The sequence below is a fragment of the Aethina tumida genome, chromosome 6, assembly GCF_024364675.1.
Source record: "Aethina tumida isolate Nest 87 chromosome 6, icAetTumi1.1, whole genome shotgun sequence".
Lineage (NCBI taxonomy): Eukaryota > Metazoa > Arthropoda > Insecta > Coleoptera > Nitidulidae > Aethina > Aethina tumida.
The window spans coordinates 13,419,322-13,438,942 of NC_065440.1; the positions used below are offsets into that span (position 1 = coordinate 13,419,322).

At 33.5% G+C, this 19,621-nt stretch overlaps 1 protein-coding gene across 1 annotated transcript; it reads right to left on the reverse strand.

Annotated features, from left to right (window-relative positions):
- Positions 1-815: 815 nt before the first annotated feature.
- LOC109608064 (cAMP and cAMP-inhibited cGMP 3',5'-cyclic phosphodiesterase 10A-like) lies at positions 816-3,538 on the reverse strand. Its single transcript, XM_049968420.1, has 8 exons — positions 3,273-3,538; positions 3,041-3,221; positions 2,763-2,992; positions 2,335-2,708; positions 2,023-2,276; positions 1,474-1,974; positions 1,126-1,422; positions 816-1,076 (listed from the first exon to the last, which is right to left on the reverse strand). The coding sequence occupies exons 1-8, from the start codon at positions 3,499-3,501 to the stop codon at positions 929-931; spliced, it is 2,214 nt and encodes a 737-aa protein (XP_049824377.1). The 5' UTR covers positions 3,502-3,538; the 3' UTR covers positions 816-928.
- Between the last annotated feature and the right edge of the window lie 16,083 nt (positions 3,539-19,621).

Sequence of the window (19,621 nt, forward strand, 5' to 3'; positions counted from 1 at the left end):
CAGAATCTAGTGAATCTAGAGAATCTAAATACTCTAAAAAATATAAAGAATCTAAGACAATACAGGTCAAATAAGTGATTGTAAAAACTATTGTTATTTTATCATTCAATACTAATTAAAAAATACGTGCAGGTCTATAAAAATATTTTGCGTTTCCAACACTGTAGTAGAAAGTGCACTTCACAGTTGGTAGTACGTACAGCAGCAGTGCGGGAAACACAAAAGAGTCAGCGTAACGTCGAAACGGTAACGAACATCTGCATGTAAAATGATAAATTAACCCAGTTAGAAACAATGCAAAATTCCGAGGGTTACTTACTATTCATTTCGGGCACTAATTGCGATTTAATGCCGTTAAAGCTCGCGGACCGGCCGCAATATTCATTAAATTAATTATTTCGTTGCAAGGAACTGCATCGGGGGGACCGGAATTGTTGCCTGTGTCGGAACGCCGGTGGCGTCGAGTGGCGGGGGCGTAGGGTGGTATACTGAGTCGCAGCATGTTCCGTTCTGCGTGTTTGAACTTGAATAAGGGCAATTACGTGCGTCGCAGACTCGACGTGGCGGTGCTAAACTTAATTTCTGACGTCGCCGGGAAAAAGCTTAGGACGTCGTGTAAGTGTGTGGATTGTCGGTCGCGTCCCGTAATGAGATGCCGAGACAATGTAAACGGTCACGGGGACGGGGGATTTTATCTGTTTTGCACCGCGAAGGCGATTTATGGACGGGAAAATGGCCGGATAATTCGGTTGCGGTACGTTTGGCTTCAAGCCACGTGCGACAGTGTCGGTGCCATAAAGAAATTTACTCAAAACTTTGGCTGGGGACGTAAAAATTTACATTTATTCATCTGTTCCAATGAGTAAATACACAACTAATAAATTTATAAATAATTTGTATAAGTAAAAACAAGTGTAAAAGTGTAAAGTTATTTGTTGATGCTCTTCTTCTTAATTTTGTGTGGCTTGGGAGGTACGTAAGTCCTCCAGTCCTTGTTGTGCAGCCCAATCTCCTCCCAAATGTCCCTGACCTGAAGAGCCAAATCGTGAATCTCCTGACAGTTGGGAAATATAATCCTGAAACCCTCCACAACAATTAACACACCACCACCAACCAACAACTCACTTGATGATAGCTGTGCAAGGGATCACGAGCAGGTTCATGAACTCCTTCTGCTCAGTCGGTATGTTGTCGCTCTTGGTCCTATCCATTAAGGGTAAAGGGACGTACCCCCTTTCCCTTTCCAGATCACCTTGGCCGTAAAACTCGATGTACACGTTGGCAACGTTGGCCACGACTATCGGGAACGGTTTGCAAACTCCCGACAAGTCGCCGCACGTCATCATCATACTCTTGGCAAATTTCCGATGCTCCGAGACCTCTCCGTCGAAGAAACCATCACCACCGAAAATGGTGTTAGCCCTAAACAGTCAAAGGTACCACCCATCACTTAGCACACATTGGTCAACCAACCTGTATCTAAGTTTGAAATGGTTGGCGATGTCCGTGGCCAAAATGTTCTGTTTGATCTCCTTTTGAAACAACTTGTATTCGTCCTCGCTGAAGTCGTAGATGAACTCGTTCTCCTCCATAATAAGAGAGGTAACCAAACAATGGTAGTACTCCAAGCAACTGGTCGCGTACAAGAAATACAAGGGATGCTCCGTCAGTATCAAAAAGCTGTTGGTCACGCCCAGGTGGTCTAAATCATGACAAATTGCCGACACAATGAGGGCGTACTTTTCTATGTGATTGAACGGTACCACGTGGTTTTTCCTTAAGATGCAATGGACGCAGTGGGTGACGTTGAAGGCGTGTTCAAAGTTATGGTAGGCGTTGTCCCGATACAGCTTTTCGACCGTCAGTACGAACTTTTGAAGGGCGTCGCTGATGACTCTCGGCTTACCTATGACACTTTCTATCATGGTGTACGCGTACGGTACCATTTTTTCTTTGTCGTTCATGGGGATGTACCTTAAAGGAAGGTGATGAAGCGTGTCGATGGCGTTGGTGATTACTTACCAGGCAAACGTGTTGAAACCGGTGGGCAGTTCCAGATTTTCTTCAATAAAAATACCAGTCTGTTGATGAGGGCACGGTTTCAGCATCCTGTGCAACATTATCTTGTTCACGTTGATCGAGTTCAATTGTTTCGGGTACTCGCCACGTATGCCGTTGAAGTTAAGTATCAGGGAGCAGTACCGCCAAATGTTCCTGACGAACAGTTCGTCGGACTCCGAAAAGTTTGTGTCGTCCGTCTTGTTCTCCAACTCTAACTACAATTTAATCGACTTAATTGATTAAGTTAATTATCCAGTCAGGAGGTCCACTTACGACACCGAACATTTTGCGGCCACTTTTGATGGGTACCCCCATTATAGTTTTGCGCCTGCATTTCGGGTCTTCGTCTATCTTGTTAAACCGCCGGTCTTTGGTGAGGTTTTTGAGCAAGACGCTCCTCCTGCGACGTGCGACCGACCCAGCAACGGTCTTGAAGTCCTTTAGTTTCACCATCACGCACTTCCTGTACAGATTTTCGCTGTCGTCTATTCCGTCCACCATCACCGTTGCCTTCAAGTCCTCGCTATTCGGATCGGTGAGGTACAGGGTTGACTTTTTGGCTTTGGTTACTTCCCGCGTGATCTTCATGACCGCCACCAGTACGTCATCGACTGTCAGGGCGGCTGTGAAAAACTTCTTCACCTTATCTTTTAATGTATCCGGAGTTAATGGGTTTGGAGGTGATTTATTGGGGTACTTACTAAGGATCATGTTGTTGATTTTGTGTTGTTCCTGCAACACTATGCGGTCACGGTTCTGTTGTATGGCGGCCCCAATCCACCCGGCTATAATCAGACTTATCTTCAAGTCCACGTCACGGAACGTGTCTTGGCCTCCGATCTTGATCATTTCGATTGTGGCGACCACGTCTTCCTCGGGGGTGATGACCGGTATGCAAATGACGCTTTGTATGTCCGTGGCCGTCCTGTAACTGATTCAGGAGGTGACCGGGCTTAGTAAACAACCAGAGGGGGATTACCCAAAGCTGAGGTTGATGTTTTGCTTGAAGTCGGGCCAGTTGTTGATGAAGAGGTGGGTCTTGGAGTCGGCCACGTGACTCGACAGTATCTGGCCCGGTTTGATCCTGTGCCTGATTCTCGGACATTGGTCCTCCTTGAGCATAGACACGAACCGGCCCTCCACCAGCCAAATGTTCACCTCTGAAATCACACATAAATGCAACTTGAAGATGCGGAATGGTGGTGACGCACCGTAACAGTCGGTGGTGGCACGTAACACGTCGGCGGTCTTCCGCAGGACGAAGGCGATGCTGGGCGAGTCGGTGGCGAAGGTCCTCAGGTAGTTGTACATGTCTTCGGGTTTCTCGCTCACCGAGAACGACCCCTTAAGCATCTCGGCCATCACTTGCTGCATCACATCTTGGGCCCTCACCACTTTTATGTAGGGCTGCACCACCTTGCGACAGAGCCCGGGATCCATGTCGGCGACGGTTTGTCAGTTTATAGGTTAGACGTCAAAATTTCGTCGAACCAACAAACACCCCACACAAAACGGGGGAACAACAACCGATAATCACGACCCGGGGTTTCGCCCCATTAGTTTTATTCCGTTGAAAATTGCCGCCGAACATGCTAGTGCCCGTCCACCCGGTCGTGTGCCGCGTTTTTTCCCCCGACGCCGACGCCGGGGGAACCATTGTGTTGTGTATTAATGAACGTTCGCCCTTTTTGTTTCAGTTATTTTTTGCGATCGCAGCGCAAAATTGTTCTATGAGAATGTATTTTTGATGTAGGTTATTTAATTAACCGGAGGAATTACCCGTCATGAATGGCCTATCCCATTGTTGTCCGCATTGGAAATTGTTTCCGGACGCACATACAACAATTTTATAACCAAACATGTTGCTCTAATGCCGTTAAGTTTAGAAAAGCTCTCCGAAAAGCAACTTCCATCCGTAAATGGACCACTCGAACGGACGCACGTGCACCCAACACACAAACACACACAGGGAGAGAGAGAAACAGCAGAAAGCGAAAATACCGAAAAAGGAACGGAACGACATTAATTGGGACCGTTTACCGAAGGATCTGCACCGAACGCAAAGACACGGAAAGTCACTTTTGGGGGTGGCTCTTATGACGTCGGCAATTATACGACGAGAGGGAGGAAAAGACAGTTGACACAGTGTGGCTCACAAAGACGGGCACGTAATAAAATCAAACCAGACTGATATGCACAAAGTCTTTGACTGCCGCATCTCGGGCTCGGTTGCAGTTCGAATATTGTGTGGCAGAAAGTCGAGATCAAATGTCTACTCTGCTGACTGTGTCTGTGTGTCTGCGATTGGTTTTTTTTTTTGGGGGCGCACGTAACAGTTGCATAAACCTTTGTCGAATGTATTTGATGTCTTGCGTTGCTGCTCTTTAATAAACCTGCATTGATCTTTGAATGTTTTAATTACTGTTTTAAATTTACCGCCTTATAAATAAGTAAAATACTAATTATTACTTGTACTTATCCTTGAATATTCTCTTAATATTTTATATTATACTCAATATTAATTTAGTCTTAACTGCTCTATCTTACCCATTAATTAATGTAAAACACTACTGTGTAAACTTACCCCGTAAGGTAAGCAGTATTATTAGGTTTAGTAGTTAAATAAACCTTTTTTGCATGTATGTAATGTCTTACGTTGCTGCTCTTTAATAAACTTGTACTGATCCTTGAATATCCTATTTATAATTTTGAATTTGTCTCTAGTTACACTCAATGTTAATTTAGTGTTAATTGCTCTATCTTACCCTTTAATTAAAATAAACGACTAATGTGTATATAGGATAATAAAAGGTAAGCAGTATTAATAGATTTAGAAGTTGACTTAACCTTTTTGAATTTATGTAATGTCTTATGTCGTTGCTCTGCAATAAACTTGCACTTACTAATCCTTGAATATTCTATTTACTATTTTGAATTTACCTCAAGTTATACTCATTATTAAATTAATCTTAACTGTTGTAACTTACCCTTTAATTAAAATAAAACACTAGTGTGTGCTTAGGATAATAAAACATAAGCAGATTAATAGATTTAGTAGTTGACTTAACCTTTTTGAATCTATGTAATGTCTTACGTTGTTGCTCTTCAATAAACTTGTACTGATCCTTGAATATTCTATTGACTATTTTGAATTTACCACAAGTTATACTCAATGTTAAACTAATCTTAACTGCTCTAACTTACCCTTTAATTAAATAAAAACATTAGTGACTAAGTGGGGTAAAAAAAGAAGACAATGTTATTAGGTTTAGTAGTTAAATAAACCTTTTTTGAATGTATGTAATGTCTTACTTTATTGCTCTCTAATAAACTTGTATTGATCCTTGAATATTTTATTTACTAGTTTGAATTTACCTCAAGTTATACTCATTATTAAACTAATCTAAACTGCTCTAACTTACCCTTTAATTAAAATAAAACATTAGTAAGTGGGGTAATAAAAGGAAGACAATGTTAGTAGGTTTAGTAGTTAAATAAACCTTTTTTGAATGTATGTAACGTCTTACTTTGTTGATCTTTAATAAACTTGTACTAATCCTTGAATATTCTATTTACTATTTTGAATTTACCTCAAGTTATATTCAACATTATAGTAATCTTAACTGCTCTAACTTACCCTTTAATTAAAATAAAACATTAGTGAGTAAGTCGGGTAATAAAAGGAAGACAATCTTATTAAGTTTAGTAGTTAAATAAACCATTTTTGAATGTATGTAACTTCTTACTTTGTTGCTCTGTAATAAACTTGCACTGATCCTTGAATATTCTATTTACTATTTTGAATTTACCTCAAGTTATACTCAATATTAAACTAATATTAACTGCCCTAACTTACCCTTTAATTAAATAAAGACATTAGTGACTAAGTGGGGTAAAAAAAGAAGACAATGTTATTAGATTTAGTAGTTAAATAAACCTTTTTTGAATGTATGTAATGTCTTACTTTGTTGCTCTCTAATAAACTTGAATATTCTATTTACTAGTTTGAATTTACCTCAAGTTATACTCAATATTAAACTAATCTTAACTGCTCTAACTTACCCTTTAATTAAAATAAAACATTAGTGAGTAAGTGGAGTAATAAAAGGAAGACAATATTATTAGGTTTAGTAGTTAAATAAACCTTTTTTGAATGTATGTAACGCCTTACTTTAGTTGAGTTATACTCAATATTAAACTAATCTTAACTGCTCTAACTCACCCATTAATTAAAATAAAACATTAGTGAGTAAGTGAAGTAATAAAAGGTAAACAGTTTTATTAGATTAAATAGTTAACTAAGCCTTTTTTGATTGTATATAGTGTCTTACGTTGTTGGTCTTTATTAAACTTGAATATTTTATTTATTATTTTAATAAAGTATTATTATTAGATTATGTCTTACGTGTTGCTATTTAATAAACTTGTACTGATCCTTGAATATTCTATTTATTATTTGAATTTACCCCGAGTTGTACTCAATATTAAACTAATTTTAACTGCTGTAATTAAAAGCAGCATTATTACATTTAGTAGTTAAATAATCCTTCCTTGAATGTATGTAATATCTTACATAGTTGCTCTGAACTGAATATTCTATTTATTATTTTGAATTTACCCCAGTTTTAACCAAAATTAATCAAATCTTAATTGTCCTAACCCAACCTTTAATTAAATTATAAAAAACTAGTGCGTAAATGGAGCAATAAGAGGTAAGCAACATCCAGGATAAGTAGTACTTAAATAAATCTTTTCCAAACATATGTGATGTCTTACGTTGTGACTCTTTAATAAACTTATACTGATCCTTAAATATTCTATCCATTATTTTGAATTTCCCCCGAGTTATGCTCAAAATTAATCTAATCTTTATTGCTCCAGTTTAACCTTTAATTAAAATTTATTTTACACGGACATGAACGGGGTAATAAAATACCATTATTGCACACATGATAGTTGAATAAGCTTTTGTCGAATGTATGATATACTCGTAAATGCTCTTCAGTAAACTCGTTGTGTTTATTTTAAATATTCCCCGAATTAAATTAAAACGCAATCTTACCCACCTTAGCTTTTAATTAGAATAAAAGACGCGTACGTAAACCACCATCCATAAATCACACACATTGATGCAGGTAAACCGTCGAGAACCCCATGAATGTTATAACAGCAGTGACCCCGGGAGTTAAAACTCATCGCGGTGCAATCTAATTAAACCGGATTGTCTTGAGTAGTACAAACAAGCGGGATAAAGCTCCGGGCCGCGGCAACGAACATGTTCCCATTCAATAATGAACCGTCGGAATTTGTATTACAATCCGGGCGTAGTTTTGGGCGTCGGGGGTGGGTCGGCGCAACACTTAATACGGCCGCCTCGCAGCGACACTTTTGCATTATTAACCACTATATCAAGCGTAACCGTCTGGCGGGGATTAGGCCGCCAGATTGCGGCCGCCCGGGCACACTCAAGAATATGTAATTTGATGAGAGCGAATTCCCGCACGGACGTCCCGTAACCCGACGACCCGGAGGACGTGGGGGGCTTCCGGGCGGCGGGATTTTTCGGTGTGTCGGACAAGTTGCTGATGAAAACCTTCGTAGATGACGTCGTAGATCTCGAATTAATCGGTTGGCGATTTTTCAGTTTTTTTTTCCCCTCGCTCCGGAGAGGCAAAAACCCGGCCTGTCTTGGATTAGTCCCACTTCAACTGGTGGATTGTTTCTGACGTCCCGTCTCTCTTCTGGCCTCCTCGATCACGTCGCCCGGAAAATAATTCCGACGCATGTTATTAAGCTTTTTCTCCTCCACGGCGGAGCTTAAACTCAATCGTACGGACGGGGCGACAGTTTTATTTAATTTCAGGTAACCCGGATTATGTACAACCTTTTTTTTTTTGTTTGTGTTTATCGCCCGAGAAACAGAACAGATAAAAACGGAGCGGGAGGTGAGACGTTCGCTAAACAATAATCTTGCCAGGCAGTGAAAAACAATAATCTTATAAAACATAAAATATCCATATTACTTTTTCCAGGCGCCCGCTCTCCCAACTGAGGTGTTAAAGCAGAAGCAATAAAACAAAGATAAAACCCAGTCTTAAAAATGTAATTGTGAATATTCGCCTTGTACTCCTGTAAATCCCCAGGTGGATGGGAAAGTGCCGTCTTCGCGGATGTATATCTGATACACTTAATAAAGTTTGTTTTTATGACGATAATTTCTTTCAAGGAAACTCCACTCGGGTAATACACAAAAACGCCAAGACCTGCGGATTTAAGCGTTTATTTTTTATGCAGGCTATAAATATGCGTGCCTTAAAATTTATCGTGCGTCGTTAAATTAATTGAATTGAAGTTGGAAGTGAGAGGAACAAGCCACGCCTTTTATGTGCGCAGTGGTTCTCACACAGAAGAAGCCACGCCCTTATGTGAAGGTCACCCTGAACGGAATAGGATTGTCAACATACGTTCAATATTAAATAATAATCAATACGATAAATATTACTCAGTTTAAGCCATTGAATGCAAATCAATATTAAGTAAAAATCAGTCTGGGCAATAAATGTGACTTTTGTCTATTGTATGAAAAAAATATTTAGTAAAAAACTACAATAATTTAAGCTTTTTATTTTTTATTCTGTAATAAATATATTATATATTGTTAATTTAATTAAATAAGATCAGCCACGACCTCTATATGCGCAGTGGTTCTCACGCAGAAGAAGCCACGCCCTTATGTGAAGGTCACCCTGAACGGAATAGGATTCTCAACATACGTTCAATATTAATTAATAATCAATACGATAAATATTACTCAGTTTAAGCCATTGAATGCAAATCAATATTAAGTAAAAATCAGTCTGGGCAATAAATGTGACTTTTGTCTATTGTATGAAAAAAATATTTAGTAAAAAACTACAAGAATTTAAGCTTTCTATTTTTTATTCTGTAATAAATATATTATATATTGTTAATTTAATTAAATAAGATCAGCCACGACCTCTATATGCGCAGTGGTTCTCACGCAGAAGAAGCCACGCCCTTATGTGAAGGTCACCCTGAACGGAATAGGATTCTCAACATACGTTCAATATTAATTAATAATCAATACAATAAATATTACTCAGTTTAAGTCATTGAATGCAAATTAACATTATAGTAAAAATCAGTCTGGGCAATAAATGTGACTTTTGTCTATTATATGAAAAAAATATTTAGTAAAATACTACGAGAATTTAAGCTTTTTATTTTTTATTCAGTAATAAATATATTATATATTGTTAATTTAATTAAATAAGATCTGCCACGACCTCTATATGCGCAGTGGTTCTTACGCAGAAAAAGCCACGCCCTTATGTGAAGGTCACCCTGAACGGAATAGGATTCTCAACATACGTTCAATATTAATTAATAATCAATACAATAAATATTACTCAGTTTAAGCCATTGAATGCAAATCAATATTAAGTAAAAATCAGTCTGGGCAATAAATGTGACTTTTGTCTATTGTATGAAAAAAATATTTAGTAAAAAACTACAATAATTTAAGCTTTTTATTTTTTATTCTGTAATAAATATATTATATATTGTTAATTTAATTAAATAAGATCAGCCACGACCTCTATATGCGCAGTGGTTCTTACGCAGAAAAAGCCACGCCCTTATGTGAAGGTCACCCTGAACGGAATAGGATTCTACATACGTTCAATATTAATTAATAATCAATACAATAAATATTACTCAGTTTAAACTATTGAATGCAAATCAACTTTATAGTAAAAATCAGTCTGGGCAATAAATGTGACTTTTGTCTATTGTATGAAAAAAATATTTAGTAAAAAACTACAATAATTTAAGCTTTTTATTTTTTATTCTGTAATAAATATATTATATATTGTTAATTTAATTAAATAAGATCAGCCACGACCTCTATATGCGCAGTGGTTCTTACGCAGAAAAAGCCACGCCCTTATGTGAAGGTCACCCTGAACGGAATAGGATTCTACATACGTTCAATATTAATTAATAATCAATACAATAAATATTACTCAGTTTAAACTATTGAATGCAAATCAACTTTATAGTAAAAATCAGTCTGGGCAATAAATGTGACTTTTGTCTATTGTATGAAAAAAATATTTAGTAAAAAACTACAATAATTTAAGCTTTTTATTTTTTATTCTGTAATAAATATATTATATATTGTTAATTTAATTAAATAAGATCAGCCACGACCTCTATATGCGCAGTGGTTCTTACGCAGAAAAAGCCACGCCCTTATGTGAAGGTCACCCTGAACGGAATAGGATTCTACATACGTTCAATATTAATTAATAATCAATACAATAAATATTACTCAGTTTAAACTATTGGATGCAAATCAACTTTATAGTAAAAATCAGTCTGGGCAATAAATGTGACTTTTGTCTATTATATGAAAAAAATATTTAGTAAAAAACTACGAGAATTTAAGCTTTTTATTTTTTATTCAGTAATAAATATATTATATATTGTTAATTTAATTAAATAATATGAAATAGACACAGTCAGGCACGACCTCTATATGCGCAGTGGTTCTCACGCAGAAGAAGCCACGCCCTTATGTAAAGGTCACCTTGAACGGAATAAGATTCTCAACAAACGTTCAATATTAATTAATAAAAAATACAATAAATATTACTCAGTTTAAGTCATTGAATGCAAATCAACATTATGGTAAAAATTACTTAAAGTTTGGGCAATAAATGCGACTTTTGTCTATTATATGAAGAAAATATTTAGTAAACAACTACAAGAATTTAAGTTTATTTATTTTTTATTCAGTATTAAATATATTATATATTGTTACAATCAGCCACGACCCCTACATGCGCAGTGGTTCTCACGCAGAAGAAGCCACGCCTCTAAGTGCAGGTCACCTTGAACTGTCCTATTCTCAACTTATATTTACATATAGACAGTAAATAAATATTACTAAGAGGAATATTTCAAGTTATTTTATAAATATAGTAAAAATAAATAATTTTAAAAACTTAATTATATAAACCGTTATTTCAATAATGACAAAAAATGCTTCGTATATTGTTAATTATTAACTGAATTATAATTTAACAATATTGCTTCCAGCCATTTATTTGAAACAATATTATTTTATGTTAAATGGAAATCAAATTTTGTTCAGTGAATTTTTAAACTAAAAACAACAATGAAAGTAGTTAATTTTTATTTTTTGAAATTATGCATTGTTTTTGATTGGGTAAATTTGTCACATTATATGCACTGTTGGTTATTGTTTCAGTTTTAAACTAATTCTTTTGAATTTCCTGCGCCATTGTTTATACAGTTGGTAATACGAAAGACAGTGTAGGAAACACAATATACATAGATACAGTAGTAGACATTATTATATCAACTTTTTGAAATGTGCTGGACACAAATCTAGAAACTTTAATTTTAAAAGGATTTTAAATGATTAAATCTATATTACTTAATTTAACATTATCACTTTGTTCTATAACTCAAGACAAAACATCAATGGTCTTTTAAACAATAAGTCACAATTTTGGATTTGTGTTTGGGATCGTTTATTAAGATCATCATTTTTTCAATTATTGTCTGATCTGTACATAAATCAGTCTAAGGGTGTCCACCCCAAAAGAATTGAAGCATCCCCATAGCACAATTGAACCACCAATATGTTTCACTGAAGGTATAACAAAATTTTATGGTTTTAAATGGAAATCAAGATTAAAATTAATAATTAAAGTAATGAAATTATATTTTTGGTAATTTTGAATTGTTTCTAATTGGATTAATTTTACAAACGTTATTGTTTCAATTTTAGATTGAGTCTTTTGTTTTTGCTGTACTGTTGGCCCACTGTACTGCCAACTAAAATGCACAATATACTTTGGTTGGTAATACAGAGGACAGTACAGAAGATATAAAATAATATATACAAACCAGCCAATTAAACCATAATCCTGTAATTAATGTATCTTACACTTTTATTATATTATTGGTTACTGATTGAATAATAAAATAACCACTGTGCTTCCGGCAATTTATTTGACCGGCATTGTTTTATTTAAAATGAAAATCAAATTTTGTTCAGTGAAATATAATACTAAAAACAACAATTAAATTAGTTAATTTATATTGAGTTACTGGCTTTGTGTGTTTGGGTTTTATACTGGATTAAATGGAAATCGAAATTAATATAATCTGATAACAAATTGTCCATATTCGGGTTTTCTATCAGTGCGTTTGATTTATATTAATAATCGAGATAGAAATGGGTTTTGTCGCTTATCCGGGATGGAATTTTGAAGGACCCCACTTTATTAGTACAAAACCGCCGTTATTCAATCGCAACAATTTACAACGCCGACGAAATTTCCAGTCCCAGATTATCTGAACACCACACATTGATTCGTTTTAATTAAATAAATCTGTTATAAACATAAACTGAATTGCTCGTGTCCGATTAAATATACATAATTTGTGGCACACACGAGGCACGTCGGCTTTTTTTTTTCAATCCATCCAAATGCAGAAATAAACGGGGAGGGTTTTTTTTTCTTCGTCGAAAGTGGGGGGATGATATTTTCGTGATTTCGACGGCTAGCTGAAGACTGAATGGCGGTAAAACGCACCTGTCGACCCATCCTGGTGGTAACGAGAAGTATAACCTGTCAAAATAACCCGAGATCCAATATTAGGGGGCACGCACCCCCGTTCGACACCTCCAAACAAGATGGATAGGAAAAACTTTAGCTCTGCGTTAAGTTTTAGGATTAGCTTATATTAAATTATGTTGTGTTATGTTGTATTGTTATGTTGTGTTGTTATGTTGTATTATTATGTTGTCTTGTTACGTTGTGTTGTTATGTTATGTTATTATGCAGTATTATTATGTTGTGATATTATGTTGTATTGTTATGTTGTATTGTTATGTTGTGTTGTTATGTTGTGTTATTATGTTGTATTGTTATGTTGTGTTGCTATGTTGTGTTATTATGTTGTATTGTTATGTTGTATTATTATGTTGTATTATTATGTTGTGTTGTTATGTTGTATAGTTATGTTGTGTTGTTACATTGCATTGTTATGTTGTGTCGTTATAATGTGTTATTATGTTGTATTGTTATCTTGTGTTGTTATGTTGTATTGTTATGTTATGTTGTTACATTACGTTGTTATGTTGTGTTGTTATGTTGTGTTGTTACATTGCGTTGTTATGTTATATCGTTATAATGTGTTGTTATGTTGTATTGTTATGTTGTGCTATTATGTTGTGTTGTTACATTGCGTTGTTAAGTTGTATTGTTATGTTGTATTGTTATGTTATGTTGTTACATTTCGTTGTTATGTTGCATTGTTATGTTGTGTTGTTACATTTCGTTGTTATGTTGTATTGTTATGTTATGTTGTATTTTTATGTTGTTATGATGTGTTGTTATGTTGTGTTATATGTTGTGTTATTATGTTGTATTGTTATGTTGTATTGTTACATTGCGTTGTTATGATGTGTTGTTATGTTGTATTGTTATGTTGTGTAGTTATGTTGTATTGTTATATTATATTGTTATGTTGTGTTGTTATGCTGTATTGTTATGTTGTGTTATTATGTTGTATTGCTATGTTGTATTGTTATGTTGTGTTATTATGTTGTATTATTATGTTGTGTTGTTATGTTGTATAGTTATGTTGTGTTGTTACATTGCGTTGTTATATTGTGTCGTTATAATGTGTTATTATGTTGTATTGTTATGTTGTGTTGTTATGTTGTATTGTTATGTTATGTTGTTACATTACGTTATTATGTTGTGTTGTTATGATGTGTTGTTATGTTGTGTTATATGTTGTATTGTTATGTTATGTTGTTACATTACCTTGTTATGTTGTGCTATTATGTTGTATTGTTATATTGTATTATTATGTTGTATTGTTGTATTGTTATGTTGTATTCTTACATTGCGTTGTTATGTTGTATTGTTATGTTATGTTATTATGTTGTATTGTTGCGTTGTGTTGTTATGTTGTACTGTTATGTTGTGTTGTTGTGTTGTTATGTTGTGTTTTTATGTAGTATTATTATGCTGTGTTGTTATGTTACGTTGTTATGTTGTTGTTATATCGTTATGTTGTGTTATTATGTTGTGTCGTCATGATGTGTTGTTACGTAGTACTGGTATGTTGTGTTGTTATGTTTTGTTGTTATGTTGTATTGTTATGTTGTGCTATTACATTATGTTATTATGTTGTGTTGTTATGTTGTATTGTTATGTTGTGTTGTGTTGTTATGCTGTGTTATATGTTGCATTATTATGTTGTGTTGTAACATTGTGTTGTTATGTTACGTTGTTATGTCGTTGTTATGTTGTGTTATTATGTTGTGTTGTTATTTTGTATTGTTATGTTATATTGTTATATTGTATTATTATGTTGTGTTGTTACTTTGAGTTGTTACGTTGTGTTGTTATTTTGTGTTGTTAAGTTGTATTATTATGTTGTGCTGTTATGTTGTATTGTTATATTGTATTGTCATGTTGTGTTGTTATCTTGTATTGTTATGTTATGTTGTTACATTGTGTTGTATTAGGGCAAACAATCGAAGAACTGACAAACACCCTTAACCAACCTTGGTCGACTATACAGCAGCAAATTGGAAAAATAAGTAGAATTTAATGTCTTCCTAATATTTGTTACATTCACTTCAAAGGATTCACCCTGTAGATGGCGCCATTAACATTAGCATTCGTTGTATTAATTTAAGAGGTGGCAACGCCGCTTTTTTGATCAAGAAGTGTAACACTCGTGTAGGAAGCGTTTCGGACCATTGTGTGGCGGGTTCGATCTTTATGATTTTATTCGCACCGCGATATTCCGAAGTGCGGCTCCTTATCTACCGGGGGCCGGTTTTATTATTACACCTCGGGATGCGTGGTCCGTAATTCGAGGCCGCCTCCGCCACCAAATCGGATCAATTCGCCTACAGATAGACCTAAATTTTATTTGCCCACCCTCCACCTCGGCCAAAACACAGCCGGATAATAAATCTTGTTGCTTTTGATGATTTTGTTTCAATAATGCAAACCGGCGTTTGCGTAATACGCCGTCATTAACGCCATTACTTCCACACGGAGAACTCCCCAACAATTTAATCCGTCGTAGTTGGAAATTGAATCCGCCGCACGTCCCCCGTGCTTAAACTCACCTGACAAACGTCGATGATTAAAACAGAAAATTCCTCATTCGCAGCCCGGAGCAGCCGACAATTAGACATTAAAAATGAACCCCAAACACAAACAGACTGCGCCGTGCGAAAAATAACCATCTGTCTCCTGTCAGTTGGATTTATGTTGGCAATTGTCATCGGGGAAAGTTCTCCCCCACGGAAAGTTGTTCAGGTGTTCATGGAAAAGTTGACGGCGCTAATTATCGAGCCATTTTGAATTTCGAAACTCCGACAATAGACAACGGGGAATAATGCGGCGCGAACTTGCTAAGGACATTCATTGTTTTGTTCCAATCCCCCTTGAATCGAAGCCGGGCTGTGTTTTTAGAAAAATGACTGGAAAAGGCTTCAAGCACTTTCGATGCTTGAACTGTGGTGCTTCAAATTGATTTATTAATTGTAAATCAGTGTTTGCCTTCAACAATTATGTTTGGTGGTTTCATTTATTTGCGACATCACTTTAATACCTATTTTTACATTACTTCTAAAGTTATTGGTTTATTAAAAATATCTTCTAGAATAATTTATTATTTTTTAAAGATTATCGAAACTCTTCAGTGTTTTTGAAATTACTTAGTGACAATTTATTTTTATTTTATTTTTATTAATATTTTTTGGTACTTACATACATACTTTTTAAGTACTTCCTAGAAAATTAGAATTTTTAAAGTAAATATAAAAATTTTTCAATGTTTCTTTAAGATTTTCGAAAATATCAGTGTTTCTGAATTTTTATACTTTGAGATTATTTGTACAGTGCCATTTCTTAATATATTTTAGTACATACATACTATATTTTTGAAGTACTTCCTAGAACTTTAAAGTTTTTAAAATAAATATAAAAATAATTCAATATTTCTTTAAGGTTTTCGAATCCTTTCAGTGTTTTTGACCTTTTATAGTTTGTGACAATTTTATACCAGCATTTCTCAATATTTTTTGATATCTGTAATAATACTTTTTAAGTACTTTCTAGAACTTTTAATTTTTGAAGGTAAATATATTATATATCACAATATTTGCTCAAGATTTTCTATTATGCTTTTGAAATTTTATACTTTGTGACAATTTCATAGTGACATCTCTTGACATTCTTTGGTACATACATATATACATACTTTTGAAGTACTTCCTGGAATTTCGTGGAAATATAGTATATATAAAAATATTCCAATATTTCTTTAAGATTTTAGAAACTTTTCAATATTTTTGAAATTTTATATTTTGTGACAATTTTATAGTGGCATTTCTCAATATTTTTTGGTACCTATATGCATACTTTTGAAGTACTTTCTAGAACTAAGTATTTTTTAAAGTAAATATAAAAGTATTTCAATACTTCTTCAAGATTTTAGAAACATTTTATTGTTTTGAAATTTTGTACTTTGTAACAATTTTATAGTGGCATTTCTCAATATTTTTGGTACCTACATGCATACTCTCGCAGTACTTCCTAGAACTTTGGACGTTTTAAGATAAATACAAAAATATTTCAATAGTTCTTCAACTATTCAATATTTTTGAAATTTTATATATTGTTCCAATTTGATAGAGGCATTTCTCAATATTATTTGGTATCTACATATATACTTTTGAAGTACTTTCTAGAACTTTGGATTTTTTAAAGTACTTTTAGTATAATCAACTTATTCTTAGAATTTGTTTAATAGTAACTAATTATTGAATTAGGTGCGCATTCGCCATTTTTAACAACATTTTTAAAAATGGTGGATGCGAAACAAAAAACTTAATTAAAATATTCAAATGAATTAGGATAAGATATTTCAAAGCATTAAATTAATTACCTTTTGGATGTAATTGTAATTATACAATTTGGTTGCGCATTCACGATGTTTAAACATTTATTAAACATCAAAATCATATTTTTTATGATATTTCAAAGGTTACTTTACTGATTAATTAAAGAAAATTAAATAGTACCTGTAAAAGATGTATCTAATAGTGGATAAAATAAATTACTGATAATATAATCAACTTATCCTTAGAATTTGTTTAATAGTAACTAATTATCGGATTGGTTGCGCATTCGCCATTTTTAACAACAGTTGTAAAAATGGTGGATGCGAAACAAAAAGCTTAATTAAAATATTCAAATGAATTAGGATAAGATATTTGAAAACATAAAATTAATTGCCTTTTGGATGTAGTTGTAATTATACAATTTGTTTGCGCATTCATTATATTTAAACATTTATTAAACACCAAAATTATATTTTTTATAGTGTTTCAAAGGTTACTTTACTGATTAATTAAAAAAAATTAAATAGTACCTGTTAAAAATGAATCTAACAGTGGATAAAATAAATTACTGATAATATAATCAACTTATCCTTAGAATTTGTTTAATAGTAACTAATTATCGGATTGATTGCGCATTCGCCATTTTTAACAACAGTTGTAAAAATGGTGGATGCGAAACAAAAAGCTTAATTAAAATATTCAAATGAATTAGGATAAGATATTTGAAAACATAAAATTAATTGCCTTTTGGATGTAATTGTAATTATAAAATTTGTTTGCGTATTCACGATGTTTAAACATTTATTAAACATCAAAATCATATTTTTTATACCATTTTAAAAGTTACTTTACTGATTAATTGAAAAAAATTAAATAGTACCTGTTAAAAATGGATCAACATGATATTTTTTATAGTATTTTAAAGGTTAACAATTCACATTTCAGTGCTACTTCTACGAAATTTAAGTATGTGTTGTAAAAATGTAATTTTAAGTCCATTTCCTATATCAAAATTTTGGAATCTGTTATCCTTTTGAAGTTTTAGAGCTCTCAAGACGAAACATAAAAGGAATTATCATGCTGTTAAAACATTTTTAGATATATTGTGATGACAAGATATATTATGTAAAAATATATAAAAAATCTATTTCTCTAATCAGAATTTTTGTATTTTTTGGTGTTTCTATATTGACGAGCTCTGAAGTATAAATAAAATGATCATGCTGTTAAAACGTTTTTAATTATTTTGAGTTGGCCAGGTATATTTGGCCATACAAATACAAATATTTAAATTTTACTTCAAAATTTTTGAAACTATTCTATGTTTTTGAAACTTTATACTTTGTGACAATTTTTAGTGGCATTTCTCAATATTTTTGGTACCTACATACATACATTTAAAGTACTTCCTAGAACTTCGAATTTTTTAAAATATGTATTAAAATATTTCAATAGTTCTTCAAGATTTTCGAAACTATTCAATGTTTTTGAAATTTCATATTTTGTAACAATTTTACAGAGGCATTTCTCAATATTTTATGGTACCTACTTACATACTTTTGTAGTACTTCGTAGAACTTTGGATTTTTAAAGTAAATATTAAAATATTTTAATATTTATTCAATATTTTAGGAATTTTGTTTTTCAAATTTTATTCTTTGTTACAATTGTTTGAAGTACTTCTTCAAACATTGGATTTTTTAACGTAAATATAAAAATATTTCAATATTTTTTCAAGATTTTATAAACTTTTCAATATTTTTGAAATTTTATACTTTATGACAATTTGGTATTTCTCAATATTTTTGGTTCCTACCTACATACCTTTATAGTACTTCCTAGAACTTACTTTTAAAAGTAAATATAAAAATTTTTCAATATTTATTTAATATTTTCGAAACTTTTGAAGTATTTCATAGAACTTTGATCCAGGTTTTGAAATCTTACATTATATGTCATATTTATATTAGAGTTTCTTAACATTTTTATTTTATTAGAGACAATCCACAATGTTGTGGCTGAATTTTACACCTCAATTAATGATTTTTCTAAAGTTTTATTTTTACGCCTGGTTGTATTTTTTAAATAAAAACCCGTCCATTAAATCAAAAGCTGACAAAGAAAACTTAATCCCCCACTTAAAATTCGCACAACGATAGAAAGTATTACGTTCAGCCTTTAGTTCCACAGGATTAGCCAGTTTTAATCTTTAGCCTTGCAAAAACTACATCAGTTATTTTAATCATTCGCTTCCATCCACATAAATTAGGCAGTCGGAAAAACTACCCCGTTGATCCGTTGTCCCTTTGTCATCCGATAATATTGTTGTGAGCTTAATTAAAATTGCGGCTACGATTCGGAGCCGTCCAACGTAACGTCGACTTAACCTGTTCAACCGTTCAGTTTTAATTGGCTCATCTACCCGTTTCTCGCGCAACGTTTCGATAAATAAAATTTTCAATTATCAAAACATTCATTTGCGGACGCGGACGCGGATGCGGAGGCGTCCCGCCCGGCCCCCCGATAAATTCGGCGCTTTAATTCCCCCGCGCAAAAATCCCC